General features: G+C 37.3%; 1 protein-coding gene across 1 annotated transcript in view; it reads left to right on the top strand.

The window, feature by feature from the left end:
• Window positions 1–20854, top strand: part of CCDC73 (coiled-coil domain containing 73) — an 83267-nt gene that overhangs the window by 43764 nt on the left and 18649 nt on the right. Inside the window, exons 9-11 of the mRNA XM_037040456.1 lie at window positions 12718–12846; window positions 13535–13594; window positions 15177–15281. Of these exons, the coding sequence (XP_036896351.1) occupies window positions 12718–12846; window positions 13535–13594; window positions 15177–15281 (294 nt within the window). The remainder of the gene's footprint in view (window positions 1–12717; window positions 12847–13534; window positions 13595–15176; window positions 15282–20854) is intronic.

The raw sequence follows: 20854 nt of genomic DNA, 5'->3' as shown, positions 1-20854 counted from the left end.
TGTTTTCAGTTTTGCCTTTTCCAGAATGTTCCATAGTTGGAGTCATACAGAATGTAGCCCTTTCAGATTGTCTTTTTTTCACTTGGTAATATGCATTTAAGGCTCCTCTATGTTTTTTTTTTTCGTGGCTTGATAGCTCATTTCTTTTTTTTTTTATTTTTTATTTTTTATTTTTTTTATTTTTATTTTTATTTTTTTAAAGATTTTATTTATTTATTTATCTTTAGAGGGGAAGGAGAGAGGGAGAGAAACATCAATGTATGGTTGCCTTTCGTGCATCCCCTGCTGGGAGTTGGCCTGCAAGGAACCGGCCTGCCACCCAGGCATGTGCCCTGACTGGGAATCGAACCGCATTCCTCTGGTTCGCAGGCCCACGCTCAATCCACTGAGCTACACCAGCCAGGGCTTCATTTCTTTTTATTATTAAATAATATTCCATTTTCTGTACCATAGTTTGTTTATCCATTCACCGACTAAAGGACTTCTTGGTTGCTTGCAAATTTTGGCGGTTATCAGTATGGCTATAAATATCTGTGTACAGTTTTTGTGTGGACATAAGTTTTCGACTCCTTTGTATAAATACCAAGGAGTGTGATTGCTTGGAAATTATATTAAGAGTATGTTTAGGTTTTGTATACCTACCAAACTGTCTTCCAAAGTGGCTGCACATTTTGCGTTCCCACCAGCAATGAATGAAAGTTCCTTTTGCTCCACATCTTTGCCAGCAGTTGGCGTTGTCAATATTTTGGATTTTGCCCATTTTAATAGGTGTATAGGAGTATCTCGTTGTTGTTTTGATCAATTTATAATTCCTTAGTGACATATACTGTTGAGTATCTTTTCATATGACCTCACTAAAGAAGAAACTTTGTTCAGATCTTTTATCCACTTTTAATTGGGTTTTTCATTTTCTTATTGTTGAGTTTTAAGAGTTCTCTCTATAATTTGGGTAATCATTCTTTATCAGATGTGTCTTTTATAAATATTTTATTCTGCTCTGGTTTGTTTTCTTCTTCTCTTGACATTGTCTTTGCAGATCAGTTTTTAATTTAATGAAGTCTGTCTTATCAATTATTTCTTTTGTTGTATTATGCCTTTAGCATTGTACTTAAAAAGTTATTGTCATATGTGAAGTCATTTAGATTCTCTCCTGTGTTATTTTCTAGGAGTTTTATAGTTTTATTATTACACTTAGATGAGCCATTTGAATTCATTTTAGTGAAGGGTGTAAGATTATCTAGATTCATTTTTTTTTTTGCATATGAATATCCAGTAGTTCCATCACTATTTGTTGAAAGATTATCTTGGCCCCATTGTATTGTCTTTGCTCCTTAGTCAAAGATCAGTTGACTGTATTTATGTGGATTAATTTCTATGCCTTCATTTCTGTTCCATTAATCTAATCGTCTTTTCTTTCACCAATACCATGATGTCTTCATTACTGTAGCATTATAGTAAGTCTTGAAGTTGGGTAGTGTCAGTCCTCCTGTACTGCTGAATTAGCTATTCTGGGTTTGCCTCCATATAAACTTTAGAGTCAGTTTACTGGTGCCCACAGTGATTTGCTGGGATTTTGATGGGGATGGAATTGAATTGAAAGATTAAGGTAGGAAGAGCTGACCTCTTGAAAATACTGTGTTTTTCTGTCCATAAATATTTTGGTCTTTGATATCTTTCATCAGGGTTTTGTAGTTTTTCTTGTAGTAATCTTATAAGTATTTTATTACATTAGTATTTTAAGTATTTCATTTTGTGGGTTGCTAATGTAAATGGTAATGTGTTTTTAGTTTCAAATTTGACTTGTCCTTTGTTGGTATATAGAAAAGTATGAGGTAGTAGAAAATATATGTATTGGCCTCTGTCCCCAATTGCTGGCACAGAGCTCTTAAAACCCTTGTAATGTTCTGAGTGATAAGAGCATTTAGGAGCCCTTTTTATTCTAATGAGGTGACTCTGGGTGGGCTCCTGGATGGGGCTGATCAATGGAAAGACTGAGCCATGATCAGAAGCTTGGAATTTTCAGCCCTGCTCCTCCACACTACCCACTTCTCCAGAGAGGGGAGAGGGGCTAGAAATCAAGTTAATAATTGATCATGCCTGTGTGAGGAACCCTTCATAAAATCCCAATAGTATGGGTTCTGGAGAACTGCCAGGTTGGTGAACACATCTGTTTACTGGGAGGGTACCCACCCAAACTCCATGGGGACCAAAGCTCCTGTGCTTGAGATCCTTCCAGATCTCACCTTGTGTATCTCTTCATCTGGCTGTTCATCTGTATCCTTAATATATCCTTTAACAAACTGGTAAATGTAAGTGTTTTCCTGAGTTCTGTGAGCCACTCTAATAAATTAACTGAACCCAAGGAGTGGGTCATGGAAGTTATTGTTCATAGCTGTTCAGTCAGAAACACTTGAACTTGTGATCACCATCTTAACATTTCTTTTTGTTCACATCGTAGAATATTAACGATAACTCTTTTTTAAAGATTTATTTATTTATCTTTAGTGGGGAAGGGAAGGAGGAAGAGAAATATCAATGTATCGTGTGTCTCCTGCTGGGAGCTGGCCTGCAACCCAAGCGTGTGCCCTGACTGGGAATCAAACTGTGATCCTCTGGTTCCCGGGCTTGCGCTCAATCCACTGAGTTACACCAGCCAGGGCTAATGATAACTCTTTTAAATAAAGGGGGAAAAGCAGTAATTTGAAAAATGTGTTTCTAGTCTCAAATCAGAACACTTAGGACCACTTATTTTTACCAAAAAAAAAAAAAAACTTGAAATGCTAAATACTCACTGAGTAGCTATGAATAAGCATGTTTCGGTGCTATCTCTTAAGTTCATTTATTTTTTTATTTAGTAGTTTTATCAATAACTTAAGTGATTAAGTAATCATGCATTTTGGTGACTATATGAAAATATCCAGTTAGTTTTTACATTATGAAAAGATTATATCTCATAAATTTCTATACTAAATTATGTGTTCTTATTTTTACTAAAGACAAATGTTTCACTGTAACATAATAGACTATTGTATTTTGAATGTATAGTTTGAGACCGTCCGGTGGATGGAGATGAGGCTCATGTAAATCCATGGAGAGATCCCCTTAGTGGATTTATGAAAGAGGATGAAGAATGTCTATAAACTTTTAAAAGTTCCAAATCCAAGTAGCTGAAAGGGTGAGAAATATATATACATACACACACATATATTTACAGCCAGTGTTTAATATTTTAGACATTCTAAGTACAATAGTTTTATATTTTGTATTTTTACTTATTTATTTTTTGGAAGTAAAACTTAGCTCTTTTAGTATTAAGAAGATATGGTTTGCCCAAGTAATCAAAGATGTGATGCTGTAAAGCACAGGAAAAAATTTTAATTAAACATAAAATGTTAATTTCTCTTTATAGTTTTTCTATTTCAAAAATTTATTTTATTTTTTGTTATATTTTGTATTTTTAAATGTAGTCTTGATTTTTAACTTTAGAAAACATTCTTTTCTGTTTTGATTCTTTTTCAGAAGCCAATTAAGTTTAGTAACATTGGTTATAGCACTAATTTAAAACTTTTAATCATTAATTGCCCCAGAGATAATTTTTATTTTTCTTTTATACTGTTTTATGATTTTGTCCAGAGCAGTTAAGTGATTGGTTTGTGGTAAGATGGAATTCTGTTTTTTTTGTGGAGCAGATTTAAGCAGACCAAACTTAGTTGTTACATTAAATGAGGTATTACAGTTCTGAATCTGGGTTCACTATTGTGGCCAGCATGAAGAATTCCCGATCCTATCTGTGAGCAGCATTCATAAACTCTGCTATTTGTCTGAGTAAACGTCAGAGCACTCAAGGAGATGGTGATATTTAACAGACTACCCCATACCAGAAAAGGAGGGGTAAAGGAGAAAAGGGCACAATATTTATGACTCGAGGAACTATAAGTTGTAATTTAATAAGATCAAAGCATGTGCTGTTTATTTGTTACACTAACAGCTCTGAATAAAATGGTTAGAAAACAGACAACACTAAAAGTCAGGATATTTAAAAGCTATTAGGGCTATAAAATCACAAGCATATTTTCAGCAGAGAATCATTTCGTGGAGGTCTCTGATTTTAATTTATTATGCTCTTAAGATTAAGTAATTAATATGTAAGAGAAAAAGAAAGACATAAGAAATGATTAGTTTTTACTTTTGTCAGTCATATAGTGGGTTTTCACCCTTGCCTGCCCTTCCCACTTCTCTCTTGTTTCATAACAATTATTATAACAGGAATTTATGCATTTTAGAGAATCTCCTATGAAACTTGGTTGATCACAACACCTCCATGTTTTTAGTAGTTGAAAAATGTAGTAAGACATAGCAGTTTGTTATGTTTTGTAACCTTGACAGAAGAAAAAACTTTCAGAAAACCTATCCTCCCTTATTAATTCAGAGAATTGTGTGCCACTTTATATGAACATAAGTTTCAGCCATATACCTCAGCTTAATTGTATTTTATCAACAGGACATTGTGTCCTAGAGGTGGACCTAGAAAAGATCACTAGTATAAAACAAACAGTGTAATAATTTACTGTCCAAGTTGTTTAAATGTTTATTTCATACTGCTGTATCTTTAGGAAAACCCAATGTAAAGGAAAAAATTGGTGCAATTTTTCTCTTAAAAGTTTTCATTTTAGTGCACAAAGAGCAGCTGGAAAACTAGTGTTTAGAAACAAGGATACATGATATTAAACAAAATATTGGTGTCTTATTTAAAAAAATAGTATCAGCCCTGGCTGGTGAGGCTCAGTGGATGGAGTGCCAGCCTGAGATTTGAAAGGTTTCAGGTTTGATTCCTGGTCAGGGTGCATGCCTGGGTTGTGGCTGGGTCCCCAGTTGGGGGTGTGTGAGAGGCAAACTGATCCGTGTGTCTTCTTCCCTTCCCCTCTCTCTAAGAATAAATACATAAAATCTTTAAAAAAATAAAAAATAGAATCACTTCAATATAAAAAATTTCTTTTTATTGCTCAGAGGATGTTTGACTAAATAATGAATAGTGATATAAATATTAGTTAAACATCCTCAAAATTGGGTTGAGATCAAAGCTTTGAGATCCTTTAACAGGTATTTTTCTCTTGAGTTAAAACTTAAAATTTTCAGAAGTTAAGCTAATTGCTGAAATTACTAGATTTATTTTTATATGCTTTTGTACCCATAGTTCATTTAACTATTATCCTATATTTTGAATTTTTATTCAGGGTAAAAATCATAAAACCTATAAAATTTTTTGTTACATAAGTATATTAAGTCAAAGACCACATAGCTTGTTAACTAGAGTAATATTTTACTATACTGCTGTATTTCTGTAATTGTTTTCTAGCATATTGTTGGAACTGCACTTACAATGCAGAATTAACCTATTTTTTAAAAAATATTTATATTTATTCATTTTCAGAGGGGAAGGAAAGGAGAAAGAGTGGGAGAGAAACATCAATGTGTGGTTGCCTCTCGTGGGTCCCCTGCTGGGAACTGGCCTGCAATCCAGGCATGTGCCCTGACTGGGAATCGAACCGGTGACCCTTTGCTTCACAGGCCCGTGCTCAGTCCACTGAGCTACACCAGCCAGGGCAGAATTAACCTATTTTAAGTTCACAAATTTAGGGTTCTTAATTACAACAGTTTATTACAACAAAAAGTATGCTTTTCTTTTAAAGTTAACATAACGCTAGTGATTTATAACCTACTAAACTTTATTTCTCTATTATCAGTAAGAAAACTGCACTGGTCTGTTCAAGTTTAAACCAGAAACAAAGTGAAGGCAGCTGGTTCAGTCAGTGATGAAACTCTCAGCATTATACTATGTAATTCTGCAAATGAACTATGAATATTTATGTCTTTAACAGTAGTCTGTTGGCTGTCAGTGACTGTTCTTATCAAGTATTTTTATTGCCATTTACTTTATGCTGAATAATGTATCTTCGGTTTTATCAACTGTTATGTTAGGTAGAGATAAGTTACATGTTTTTTCATATCATATTCGTAACTCTTGTGTTCTTATGTTCATCATAATTTTTAGTTCCTCTACATCCCTGAGTGTATTACAGTGCTATGGTATAAGTATGAAACATGGTTCCTTACCTTGAGGAGCTCATTGTCCCTAGAAAAACTCTTACTGCTATCAGCTGTGAAATGACAACTGACATTTCAAAGTTGTCTAAATGACAACTTTGCTGGATAGAGTAATCTTGGATGTGTTTCATAACTTGGAATACTTTTTTTCTAGCTCCTTCTTGCCTGTAAGGTCTCTTTTGAGAAATCAGCTGACAGTCTGGTGGGAACTCCTTTGTAGGTGACTGTCCCCTTATTTCTTGCTGCTTCTAAAATTCTCTCCTTCATTTTAATCTTGGCTAATGTAATGATGATGTATCTTGGTGTGTTCGTCCTTGAGTCCACCTTCTTTGGGACTCTCTGAGCTTCCTGGACTTCTAGAAGTCTATTTCCTTTGCCAGACTGGGGAAGTTCTCCTTTTTTATTTGTTCAAATAAGTTTTCTACTTGTTGCTCTTCCTCTTCCCCGTCTGGTACCCCTATAATTCGGATGTTGGAACGTTTAAAGATGTCCTGAGGTTCCTAAGCCTCTCCTCATTTTTTTGAATTCTTGTTTCTTTTTTCTTTTGTTTGGTTGTTTCTTTCTTCCTTCTGGTCCACTCCATTGATTTGAGTCCCAGTTTTCTTTCCATCATTATTGGTTCCTTGTGCATTTTCCTTCATTTCATTTAGTGTAGCCTTCATTTTTTTTCATCTAATTTGCGACCAAAATCAACCATTTCTGTGAGCATCCTGATCACCAGTGTTTTTGAACTGTGCATTTGATAGGTTGGCTATCTCTTGATCACTTAAAAGTATTGGCTCTGGGGATTTGATTTGTTCTTGTGTTTGAGCCATAATTTTTTGGTTTGGTCCTGCCTGCTACATAGTGAGGTGTGGAGCCTTAGGTGTTCCCCAGGGTGGGGCAACACAGTCAGCCCAGTTGCTGGGTTGTGATGCTGTATGTGGGGGCGGGGTCAGAGAGAGAACAATGGCACTTGCTCTGCTTTCTCTTGCATTTCAGTCCCCTTTGCCGCATCCCACAAGTGAAGTGAGCCCTTCTGGTGCTGGTTCCTGGGTGGGTATTTGTGTATGTTCTAGGACCCTGTGGGTCCCTCCAACAAACTCTCCGGGAGTCTCTCCGGGCACTTCCACCCCCACAAGTTTTTTCAATCAGTACTTTTAGGCTTTATTTCCCATTGCTAGGGCCCTGGGTTGCACGGTTTGTCACACTGCCTATTTTGCCCATTTTTTTCTGCTCGAGAATGTGTGTCCGGGGTCAGCCAACCGCCTTGCGAGCCTTACTGGGTTGGGTTTGCTTGTTTCCTTCCCGTGGTGCCTGCGCTCTCCAGTCTGCCAACCACTGGTTCTTCCTGTGCTGACCCCTTGCTGCTGGCCTCTTGACTTCACCCCTCTTACTGGTCTGGATGAATGGTTTGTTGTCAGAGTTCAATTTTCTTTCTGTTCTGGTTGTGTTTTTGTTTCTAAATCTTTGTTGTCCTTAAATTTGGTTGTGTGAGAAGGCACAGTGTTGCCACCTATAGCTCCATCTTGGCTGGAAGTCTGATTATCCCAAATCTATTTTCTTTACCTCTTGTCCTTCAGTCCCCACAACTTCACCCAATCCATTGACTCATTCCTGCACATAATTCTTGCATGGTGTTTCTCATTTATTCTGCTTATCTTAGCTCATCACTTTACTGTTTTTTTACAACTAAACCTTTTAGTTGTAGCCATCCCAAGGAGGTATGTGACCAGGCCACACTGGTGTTGCTTTTCTCTTTTTCCCCTTTGTATTCTCTTTTGCAACATGAGTATAATGATACCTGCTTTCCCTGTTTGTATATGTGTAATACATATAAAATAAATACATAGAAAAGTACTTCAGAAAGTTTAACATGCTATAGAAATTTATGGGATCTTGCTTACAGATATAATGAGGTTAAAATTAAGGCAGTTTTGAAGGATTCAGCTTTTCTGTAGGTGGGTTATTTATTCGGATAGGCGAAAATTTCAAGACAACTGAAAGATAACCTCATTTGTGTCTGAACTCCTTATCAGACAGGATAAGTCTGAAATTCTGTCTGACCCATCAACAATTGCTCTTTCTCCTTTCATGCTTGAACTGTGGTCTATTTCTACAATGACTAGCTCATTCCAAACTGTTTTCTTCAGATCATCTCATTGTAACTCATACTGACATTTTTTGTTTTTCATTACAGAATGTTGTGTTTTGTACACAGTGATAAGTTTTTAAAATATAAAATGTATTAATTTTATAACATCTATGTGATAATTCACATAGATGTTATAAAAGGGTCTTTTGGTACAAATAAATTTTTCTGGCTTTCTGATTATCTTTTTTCTCTCTCATTCTTCTAAATCTCTATTCTAAGATCTCTGTTCTTCTTTTTTCATATTTTTTTTCTCTTTCAGTTAGCTCAAACTTGTTAATTCAGTCATTCACTTCATGTGGATGACTTCATACTTATATTTCCAGTCTCGGATTTGTCCTAGTCTCCAGTTCTGTATTTTCAACTGCCTCTAGGTCATCTCCTTTTATAACTTATTGTGGCTCTAGGGTCAACAGGGCACGTATTGGATCGATTCTTTATTCTCCCCATCCCTAACCCCCCTTTTCGAATTCATACAACTCGCCTTTCAAAGGAAGCCATCCTGCTGCTTATGAAGGTGAACGAACCATCTCTGGTAGGTTGAAACTACACTTGGAGGAATGGGTCACAGGTAACCTTTTATAATTTGAAAAAACATGAATGAAGGATCTTCTTTTTGAGAACAGTGACAGTCTGTGTGTCTCAAGCTTAATGATCGATGCTTTTTGGCTTTCTTAAGAGTTGGTATCAGAACATTGCTGTTCTCTTGTTACTTACTGTCTTAAATACATTTTTTATCTATTTCATTAGTGAAGCAGACTTTCCATGCCCTTTTCACTTTTATGCTTCTCTCTTTCACATTTTATGGTCTGTTTTTTCTTCTAGCTTCACTAGACACTCTGGAATCATCTTTTTCCTTCATTCCCTTTGTCTACTAGATGATATCTTCCTTTAGAATATCTCATGTTTTCATGCTCTATTTCTCAATAGTAGAGACACTCATCATCTCATGCCTGGATTAAAAAAATGTCCTGTTAGCCAGTGCTCTTTTTCTAGTTTTTACTCACTCTTTTTGCCAGACTAACTTTACTAAGTTGCTAGTTTAATGTGATGCTTCTGTGCACCTGACATATGCTAGATACTTAATATATGTAGAAGGAATGATAGATTGAACAGTTCTTCTTTGCCTGTAAATCAAGCCCCAAAATGTTTCAGCTTTACCGAGATATAATTGACATATAACATTGTGTGAGTTTAAGATGTGAAATGTGTTGATTTAGTCCCAGCCTTCTTTAATTGGCTTTCCAGAGCTTTCATGGCCTGGCCTCATTCTACATTTTGTCAAATTGTTTCTTACTACTTTCTAACAAGCAACTTCGAATCTATTTAACTGCACATTTTAGTTGCCATTATAATTCTTAATCCTCTTTGCCTTTTTGCCTTCATTTTTATCCATACCCCCTATCCCTACTTGAAATGCCTTTCCTCAGTTCATTTGTATTAAATAGGATTGAGGCAGGTAAACAGCACACTGGAATGGGTTGTTGAAAAAAGTTTGACAAAGAAGCTCTTTACAAAGTTGTGGGCAGAGTTAAGAGAAACCAAAAAGTGGTGTGGTAGTAAAGCACTTGGGGACAGAAGCAGTGGGGGAATGACATGCCATCTAGCCCTGAAGGGGCAGGGGAGGTGAGCAGATGCTGGAAGCTAGAGAGCTGTAGGCACAGCTGTAGAAGTGCGATTCAGAAGCTGTGACCTTTGGTAAAGGTGTTCCTAATTTATAGTCCTGTTGGGGAAGTACTTCAGTCTCTCTCTCTTTTCAGTATATTGATTTACTGGTGCCTCCCACAGATTGAACCCGACCAGGAGCCACACAGGGCACAGAGCAGTGTGGGGAAAGGGTGGAAAGAATCAGGAGGGACAAATGGAGAACAAATCGAACGAATATTCTTCTGATTCTCCAAGGCCTACCTCCTTCATTCAGACTTCCTTCATTACTCACTTCGTGCTGGTTGTTCCCTTTGTACCAGACATTAATTTGTCTGCCTGCTTTTCTGAGAATAAAGCCCTACTTCTTGACCTGTGTGGCTACTTCAGCAGTTACTTTATCTGGTGTTCATTTCTAAAGGGGATATGTGAACTAAGACCAATGAGTCCCTTGTCCTAGATTTTGAAATAGGGGTTGAGAGATAATCAGGCGAGTTCCCCTTTGGGTGGCTGAGGCCGTAACATGTAGAACTCCCCGTTGTCTACTGCTCCTTCTCAGCTTCCTTGATACCTCACTCTCTCAGTTTTTCTCCTACCTCGGTTGACTGTACTTCTCAGCCCTCTTTACTAGCTGTTTTTCTAATCCATGAATGTTGGTGTTCTTTGGAACTCATTTGCAATCTTCTCTTTTTAAGGGTTTATTTTTCATTTTTACTTTTAAAATTTTTACTGAATTTATTGGGGCAACATTGGTTTGTAAAATTAATAGGTTTCAAATATACAATTCTATAATAGTCATCTGTATATTGTATTGTATTGTGTGTTCATCTTCCCTTTTTTAACTGATAACTTTAAGTGGTTGCACCTGTTTCCATAGCCCTCCCCCCCCCATAGCTTTAAGTACCATTTTAAAAACTGATACAGGAGCCCTGGCTGGCGTAGCTCAGTGGATTGAGCCGTGGGCCTGTGAACCAGACAATTGCGGTTCGCTTCCCAGTCAGGGCACATGCCTGGGTTGCAGGCCGGTTCCTTGCAGGCTAACTACCAGCAGGGGATGCACAAAAGGTAACCATACATTGATGTTTCTCTCCCTCTCTCCTTCCCCTCTAAAGATAAATAAATAAATAAAATCTTTAAAAAAACAAAAAAAACTGATACAGGAGGAATATGCATATTTTAGAAAAAAAGATACTAATCAGCACAATGAGGAAAATAAAAATTCCCTATAATTTCACTACCCTGCTGAACCACCTTTTTATCCTACAAGAGTTGTTTATCATTATTCAGTTCTTAAATACAGCCTTTTAAAATTTTATGTATATTAGTCAACTCTCTTAACTGTAAGATGATTTTGTCAGTAAAGGAATTTGGATGTTAGTCATTGCAGTCTTGGACAGTGGTCAGAAACAAGGGAAGGTGTGCATTGTCCAAGACCACAGTGCCACAGCAGCTTCCATGGCGGGGTGCTGTGCACTGCAGCTTGTACACTGCTGCCGACCGCGGCAGGGGCCATTACTGCTGCAGCGGTATCACTCTTGTCCACACAAGTTTGAAGTTCCTAGCACTGTGCCTGCTGTCTACCAACAGATGGATTTGTGGCAGTTCTTGTTCTTTTGTGTTATAATTCCTGGTTTAATATCCAAGACAGGTGCGTCTGGTTAGCAGAGCCTGGTGTCCTGCTTGTAAAGCTGGCATTTCCAGCTTCTCTAGTGGACAGTGGTCCTTTATATTGTAGGGGTCCTAACATTCAAAGGGAATTCAGATGTCATGTAGTCGAGAATGTGAAAATCAGACCCTTGAGTATTTAATATAGTCAGCATTCAGAGAAAAGCAGTGCAGTAATATACACCAATTCAGAAGGTTTTTAATGGTTTATTTCAGGATTTTAATGTGTTTGGTGGTATCTGTTAAACTCACTGGATATGTGACTTCACAAATTAAGACTTCTTTTATATTCTCTTCAATTCTATCCTTTACTATGATGCCAGAGTTATTTTTCTAAAATGCAAATCTTTTTACATTGTTCTAAATCTTTCAATGGTTTTTTCCTCATTGGCTCTGGGATAAAATTAAAACTCTAGTTTGGCTTACAGATCCTTTTCAGTATCTGAATCCTGCATTATTTCTGACCACAATTACCAACATTGGACTCCTCCCCCTTACCCATAACATAACATATTCTAGCCATATCATATTAGTTTTGTTTTCCTGAAAAATAACCACGCTCTTTCAGGTTTCTATACCTTCGTGCACGTAGAATCTTTTTGCTTGAAATGTCTGCTCCTTTTTTGTCTTTTTTGCAAATTATCTTTTAAAAACTCAGTTCAGATACCACTTTTCTGTGTAATGCCTTCTTGATGTCCTCAGCCAACTGTGTTCTTCATGCTTCTCTGCATTCCCATAATAAGCACTAATCACATTATGTAGTAATTATTTCTTACACAAATCTTTTATTATTAGATGCTAATGAATTTGGGAATTTATCACCTCTATTTTGGGAGATTTTTGTTGGACAAGTAGTGAAGAAAAATATCCTACATCTGGTTTATTAGTGTGTTTAGTCAGTGCACTCTTTTTAAGAGCAATATCATGCATTCTATCCCTGTGTCATTGTGTTTGCCTATTCCATAGTCACAAGTAACGTTCTCACCTTGGCTAATTGTCTTGCAATGGAACTAGGAGAAATACACCTTGATGGACTAGTGGTGTTCTTTTGATATATAGAGTATAGTAAATGATACTGATAGGTTTAAAAATGGACTTGAAAACTGTCAGAATAGTACCTTGCTTTGATGAAATGTATATATCAAGTTTTCTTTCATGTTTCTTTTGTGAAGGAACTAGAAAAAGTAACCTCAGACTTGATAAAGTCCAAAGTCACATGGCAACATAAGATGGGAGAAGAAAACATCAGTTTAACAATTAAAGAACAAAAATTTCAGGAACTTCAAGAAAGACTCAACATGGTATTTAATTAATGAATTCATGTTTATAAAATGTATATTTTTGTAAAATTTGTGAGAATTTCAGAAAAATACAAAAATGTTCCATCTTAAGCCCTGGCTGGTGTGGCTCAGTGGATTGAGCACGGGCCTGTGAAGCAAAGGGTCGCTGGTTCGATTCCCAATCAGGGCACATGCCTGGGTTGCGGGCCAGTTTCCAGCCGGGGACACAGGAGAGGCAACCATACATTGATATTTCTATTCTTCTCTCCTTCCCTTCCCCTTTCTCTAAAATAAATAAATAAATAAATAAAATATTTAATAAAAAATCTTTCCATCTTTGTAAAGCTAATGTACATAGGGAAGAGGGTATTGTGAATCTTTTTAATTATTAGCAAGACTGTAAGACAATAAAATCTGGCTATAATAACTTTATTTCCACTTTAACATGGTGTCAGATTATCCTATGGTACAATGGTGTCTCCAGAAAAGATTTTGGAGATGAGAAATTCTGTTAATTTAACATTAACAGATACAAGTCTGCACCAGCTTCTGCTGGGTCTCTGATACCATCTTTAGTTCACGAGAGCCACTGCTTTAACAGCAAACAGATGTTGGTACTCACGACCTGCCCAAGTTTGTTGGGCACTGAAGGACATGTAGAATTTGCAGAACTTTATATCATAACCTAAAATTATTCTATTTTTTTAAGGAATCGGAATTCAGTAAGAAGATGAAAGAAGATATTACCCATATTCAAGAAGAAAAACAGGCAAGCAACCATAAAATATTTTGGAAGCCAGTAAATATTTTAAAAACCAGTTATAATGTGGGGAAATAAAGTTAAATAACAGATGGCACTCTGGCCGGGTAGCCCAGTTAGAGTGTTGTCCTGATATGCCAAGGCGTGGGTTGGATCCCCGGTCAGGGCACAGACAAGAAGCAACCAATGAATGCATCAGTAAATGGAACAGTGAATCAGTGTGTGTCTCTCTCTCTCCCCACCCCCCCATCTCCTTCCCACCCTTCCTTTAGCTAAAATCAATTAAAAAATAAAATAACAGATGGAGTCATGCTTATGTCAATTCCTAGCACATAGTAAGCACTCAGGTGTATTGAATAGATATGTGTGTACATTTTAGACCAGGTCTCTCACGTATGCCTGTTGACAAATAAATCAAGGAGATAGGAGAAATGTTTGTCAGAGGATACAGACTTGTATTATAAGATGAGTAACTTCTGAGGATTTAGTGTATAGCATGACTTCAGTAACATACTGTATTATTTACATGAAACTTGCTAGGAGAGTAGATCATACATGTTCTCACAACACATATAAAAATGGTAATTATGTGAGGTGATAGAGATGTTAATTAACCTTGTTGTACTCATTTTACAATATATACTGCATTAGATCATTAACTTGTATACCGTAGACTTACACAGTGTTATATGTCAATTATCTCAGTGAAGCTGGAGAAAATGTTACATTAAAATATTTTACAAATATGTAAAAAAAAGAATGAAAATAAATCAGTTTTTCCTTTGAGATTTTAGACTAGTGTTACCCTGGCAGATAATTATTGAAATATATATGTGTGTATATATGTATGCTAAGAATGTATGTTTACAGGACAGTGTACTCATTTGAATCTATGTTTATAATTCTTCTATTTAAGGGAAAAAAGGTACGTGAAAGAAAACTTCTGTCTCTTTTTCCTCTTCTGCTTTTCCTCCATTTGGTTCTGAATGTGTATCATGGTGGCCTAGGCCATGAGCAATGTGACGTTTTAGTAGGGACATGTTTACGAGTTTGGAGGCAAGCCAACAGAAATTTTAGTTTTGAATCCTTCACATTTTTCAATAGTGTCTCAGAATCCACGGTTCATTTCAAATAACTTTAATTATTTGAGGAACTCTTGGAAATAGTACTTTGTAAGAAATCATGCAGTATAAATTCTTTTAGATATTAAATTAGTAAAATGTGTCATTAGCTTTTTCAGTTTATTCTCTATTATGTTGAAATTAAACTATAAAGTTAAGAAACTAGAAAATATATTTTAAGAATAAATTTAGAAACATCCTTACTATCTTAATTTTTAAAAAAAAATTGATATATCAGCCCTGGCTGATGTGGCTCAGTGGATTGAGTGCCAGCCTGTGAAGCAAACGATCACTGGTTCAATTCCCAGTTAGGGCACATGCGTGGGTTGCGGACCAGGTCCCCAGCAAGGGGTGCATAGGAGGCAACCACACACTGATGTATCTCTCCCTCTCTTCCTCCCCTGCCGTCTCTCTAAAAATTAAATGAATAAAATATTTTAAAAATTGATATGTTTATACTTTTTTTAAAGGGTATCATCATTTCATTTCAACATATGCAGCAGTTACTCCAGCAACAGACTCAAGCTAATACTGAAATGGAAGCAGAATTGAAGATGCAAAGAGAAAATAACCAGGTTATATTTATATTATATTTTAAAGTATGTTTTCCTTTGTACTCATATGTCTCACTCTATCTGAGATCATTTTGAATTTTAAGGGCAAGATACGGACTCCTTTGTCAACTTGTTATCAATGTCTTAAGTAATGAGCAGATTTTTAAACATTTAAGGCACTAGTTAAATATTCAGTTGTATCAAGCATCTGATTTAATTTTGTAACAGATTGAATGGGATTTTTTTCTTTGTCTTAGAATTGTGGTGAAGATCAAAACTGAAAATAAAAGATGACAAGTACCACCATATTCTAAGGAAGTAAACAGTGAGCTCCCAGAAATTGGGACAGATCCCTCTTTACAGAAATGTGATAGGACTGGCCCTATTACCTAACATTTACCCATCATCTTCTTTCCAGTATACATAAGAAAACGGTTGAGGAGGAAGAAGTTACAGTCGCTGATGTTTGGAAGTGAGGGTTCATAACAAGAGGCTTTTTTCTTGCATTCCTAGCAGAGCGGGCTATACATTACCCCTCACAAAAATAAGTAGAGCCTATAGGAAAATCACTGGTAAAGATCAGGGTACAAGAAGAAGAGGGGGCTGCCATCTTGTTCCTTAAATGGATGCTAGAGATGATATAGAAACCCAAATGCTCACTCTGGTGTTGCCAGTGAAGTAGAACGTTAAGTTTATGTGGAAGAACTTGACATGTGTTTCTTGAGGTTGGAAGTGTACCAAGAACTTTTAGAATAATGATCAGTTATGGTCTAGAAATTTCAAAGAGGAAAGTTTTTGGAGTATCCAGTGTCATTGGGGCTTGAATTGTATTGTGCTTGTTCTAATACTGTATATACCTGGAAGGATACAGAAGAGAGAACTTGAGTGGTGCTTGTCTCCCCAGGAAGGATCATAGAAGTTAGTGGAAGGGCAGGAAGTTCCCTGTGTGCTACAGGGCCAAATGATGGGATGACCACTCAAGAGAAGGAGCTGGGGACCTATTCTACAGGGGTGGCCAGTAGAAGATCTTCATGTCCCTCTCAAGGGATTCTGGGTAATAAAGGGTGATGCTGAACACTTCCTGAGAAAAGTACAGCCATCTCTTGTGTAAAGACCACCATCAGCAGAGGCCAGGAGCAGCTTCATGGGTACATAACCAGTGCAGTTACGCAGGGACCTATTCTCAGAAGGGCTTTGTGCTTCAGGCTTAATGTTCTGTGGTTACTGTCCTGAAATTTTTATAAATTTTTATCTTTGAATTTATGTTTGTAAAGTAAGTCTGATGATGCACTGGGGACTTGGGGCCTCAACTCAGGCGTTCTCCTGTCTCCCACTGCCTCCCAGGACCAGTTCCTGGCTGCTGACTCTCCCGCCCTTCAGTGTCCTGGGCCCTGCCTGGTCTCATCCACCCTGCTCCTGTCTCATGACTGCTGTGGTGCCTGGCTCACATTGGTGAGCCCTGTATTCTGCTGTTGCCCTTTACCCCTGGTGGAGGCCCAGATGTGGCAGGGAGTGTCTGAGTGGTGTGCATGTTCCCTGCAGTGCCCTCGGTCCTGAGTTGGCAGTACCTTGGCACTGCCTAGGTGGGTGTTTTGATGGGTACATCTCTTCTTGGCGGTGGCAGTTTCTCGGGGTTACCTATCTGCCATGGGTTGGGGCAGACGGCTCATGGGATGGGGAGATTGACTTCCCCATACCCAGTCAGGACATAGGACATGGGTCCAGCCATTTGCAGGAAGTAGAACTGAGTATGTGGTGGATCATATGCGAGACCTTAGGCATCTGTGAGGATCTGCATTTGCCCTGTGAGTATCCTCCTGTCTGGAGGACCATGACATTAAATAGGAAATTAAAAGCCCTGTGACAGGTTGACAGAGAGAGAGAGAGAAAGAGAGGAACAAAGAGAGTGAGGGCCCATAAAGAAAGAAGTTTTGTAATTTAGTATCTTTAATAGCACTTTTTTCCTGACTTTTTAAATTTTGTTTTGCACTGGGCCTCACAAATTATGCCGAGTCCATCATCACTGAATGGGACCAAACCTAACCAGAACAATGTAAGACGTATGTCTTCACCATTGATGTTCTATGACTGATCATGCAAAGAGAGTTTTGCCTTATTTCTCTTGCCTACACCCAATTCTATAGGAGTTACACCTAGGAGAGGTGTACTTGAGTCAAACCTCTTTTTCTTCCTAACCTCTTCACCTACTCCAGTAAAAGACTAGTAAAAATCATTTCTCTGGGAAGTGATTTTTTCACTATCAGTGATTTTTCACTACTTGTAACTGGAAGGGAAGCTCCAGTTATAAGTAAGTATCCCCCCATTCCCACCTCCTCTACCCACCCTACAGATGAATAACTGGAACTATCTCTCTGACATGTTGAACCTTCTTCCAAGAAACATATGATGTAACTTACCCACATTCTTTGTGGGTAGCAGTTACCAGGATTGTTACCTAATCTATTTAAAGCAGTTGAAACATCTATTTACAGGATGAACTAAATACTAGAGATTAGTTAGTGCAATTATCATTTCATGATGAACTAGAGATCCAGAAAGCATAAACCATGTAGTTCAAGGCCTCATATGTAGTGGCAAAACCAGGAGTAAATATTTGTCCGGATTTTATTCCAGCACTGTTTCTACATTACATCCTTAGTATTTTTCAGAGACCTATGAGAGCTGCCACTTTGGAGGTGGGGAGCACGGGGGGCTGGGATGGGAGTAAAAGACAGAAAACTGTACTTGAAAAAAATTAAATTAAAAAATTTAAGTATATCACACTTAAAAAAAACACTGCAGTAAAATAAAAATATTTTAGAAGATCAAAAAAAAAAAAAGAGCTGCCACTCTGGTTAGATCCATTATATGAAAACCACAACTTTTAAATTGCCTTTCACAAGCTCTGAATCCAGTGTTTATGTATCATTGGATTCTACACAGCCTATCGTAGTCATAGACATATACATAGTCCTGTGTTTCTTTGGGTTAATGACTGCTGTAACTATGGTTCCTGGGTCTTTTAGTTATACTACTAGTATCTTAGGTCCAAAAGTGTCTCTTTCTTTAATTAGCACCATGATTACCTGAGCCTTGATAATACATAGAGAAACTAGGCTTCATATAGTAACATTACAAACGAAGTATTGGCAAGAACAGGATAGAATTGTAAGCTTGTTTATATGTAAGGAAAGAAAAAAGATACCATCTATCATCACTTTCACTTTATAAAAGAGATCATTTTAACACCAACACTATATTAAGGATATAATCTCAGGAAAAAGGGCAATCTGTTACAAGAACAGACACTTGATGACCTTATTTTGACATGTTTTGCCATGGACTAGAGAAATTCTGTCATGGATCAGTGCTTGTTTGCAGACTGGTGTTGGAGAACCACTGATATATAGTATAACAAAATATTAATGTAGAACTGTTGTTGAGGATTAAGCTGTATAGATATCGCAAGTGTTTTCTCGAGCATTCTAATTCCACCTGTACTAAAAGGGATCATTACTCTTCGTAATGGTCAACTGGTTTTCAGGGCTCTGCAGTCGTGCTGTCATCTGTCTGTTTTTATAGTACTGTTTGGAGCACAGGAACTGCATTCTCATGGTGGAGAATATTTTCTACTATAGTTTCATTATAGTTTAGTCAGGCTGTAAGTATGACTGTATTAGTATAGTGTTAGCAAGAATAATTTACTTAGTTTGCTCCTATAGACATAGTACTAACCAGGATAATTTACTCAGATTTTGGTATGTTAAAATATTAACAGATAGTTTTATTTTGACTTTCTGCAGTATCCATTTTTTTTTCAGCTAGGGTTTTTAGGTTCATCCAGGTGCAAATAATGCTAAATAATTTCCTGATAGAGCATACATTCTGTGAGAACAGTAAATTTTCACTAACATAGGCTGAAAGAGTATCTGGTACATAGTAGGAGCTCATTAAATTTTATTAAATTAACAAATGATTAGCAATAAGTAAATTCAGACTGTTTGCAAGTTCAGATTTTGCCAGGATAGGGCTTCTAGTTAAACATTGAGTTGAACCCATACATTCACTTCTATTTCCTTCTGAAATTGCAATAAAATGACAATAATAAATCCACAAGGACAAGAAAAGAGGGAGTGGAAACAATAAAGTTTTATAAAAATAAAGTTTTAAAAGTGAAAACCAGATGGAAAATTAGTAATTTACTTAGTAAATGAGGGCAATTAGAAATCCAAGTGAAAGATGCAGAGATGGTCAGGGGCTGCACGTGCCTCTAGAAGTGGGGTGCACAACCGAAGCCAAAAATGGGGTCTTTTCAAGAAGCTATTGCACCTCCATTTCTCTTCCCTGCTCTGCGTGAACAAGCACTGCCTCTCTCCTGCTTGGAAGAGGACGGGAGGTTTGCACCGATGCTGGAGAGACGCGATGGGAAGATCAGTGGCATGCTGGAGTCCTCGCCGGGGAGAGCCGTTGGCCAGGGCTGTCTTCATTTTGTGAGCTGGTAGTTACGTGAGAGTGAGCTTATGATCAACCGTCTCGGGAATGTTTAACACTAATGAAGTCGGCAAATGCGGCAAACCAGGTTTTGTTTTGTTTTTTGAGTGCCAATTTGTTAGCATACTCTGGATAGTATTATGTTGAAAACAGGGCAGAAAGGGTAGATTCTGAATTTATAAACTCCCGGCTCGGTTTCCCCACTTAGAGGGCAGCGAGCCTAATAACTTCAGTCAGGAGATTGGAGATTCCTTTCTGGGCGAATGAACCTGCCCAGGAGAAAAGACTGGCTGCAGCCCTTAAGCTTTCCCGGTGAAGTAGCTCTGCCAGATGAGCCTGTAGCGAAGCCCACTATTTTCCAGAACTTTGAACCAGATTTTTAACACTTCGTTCTAGAATATGAACAGGCAGTTAAGGATCATTGGACATTTGAAGAAAGTCTCCAATGTGAAAAACAGACAAACAGAATAATGAAAAACACTTGGAGAAACTAAGAAAATATATTCGTATAAGAGAAATATATTTTTTAATCCACAAGCATTAGGAGTTTATAAAAAGAAACACTCATAGAAGAAAAGAGAACCCTTAAGTATGTTAGCAGACACGAAATATATGGTGGAGAGGTTGGAAGATAATAGTCTTCTAGAAGGTAGAACCAAAAGACAAAAAGATAGAAAAGAGCAGAGAAAGGAAATTAGGGGCTAAGTCTAAGGTCTGGTGATTTTAGAGATAACAGAGGAAATGACCAAAGAAATAATATAAGAAAGTAACCCAGAACTGAACAATTGGAGTTTGTTTTGCCCAACACCAATGAATATCATTATGAAATTTCTTACTACCCTTAAAGAGAAAGTTCTAAAACTGTAGGGAAAAACGCAGGTCACACATGAAGGGTTCAGAATGAGTGGCAACACGACGGCCTTAGGCATCTGGCAAGACTGGCAAGACTTCGAGGTGGAAGATAATAGGACCAGGCCCTCAGGGGTAGGGATGCTGATTTCCAAAGCAGGATTGAACCATATTCAGAAAAGTGAAAGTATTGTTTGAATAAAGATATTTTCAGATATGCAGGGCCTCAAAATGGTCATATTTATGACTCTTTT

The sequence above is a fragment of the Sturnira hondurensis genome, unplaced genomic scaffold (assembly GCF_014824575.4).
Source record: "Sturnira hondurensis isolate 20B ecotype Veracruz unplaced genomic scaffold, ASM1482457v3 Scaffold0002638, whole genome shotgun sequence".
Classification (NCBI taxonomy): Eukaryota; Metazoa; Chordata; class Mammalia; order Chiroptera; family Phyllostomidae; genus Sturnira; species Sturnira hondurensis.
This window is presented reverse-complemented; position numbering and strand designations above follow the sequence as displayed.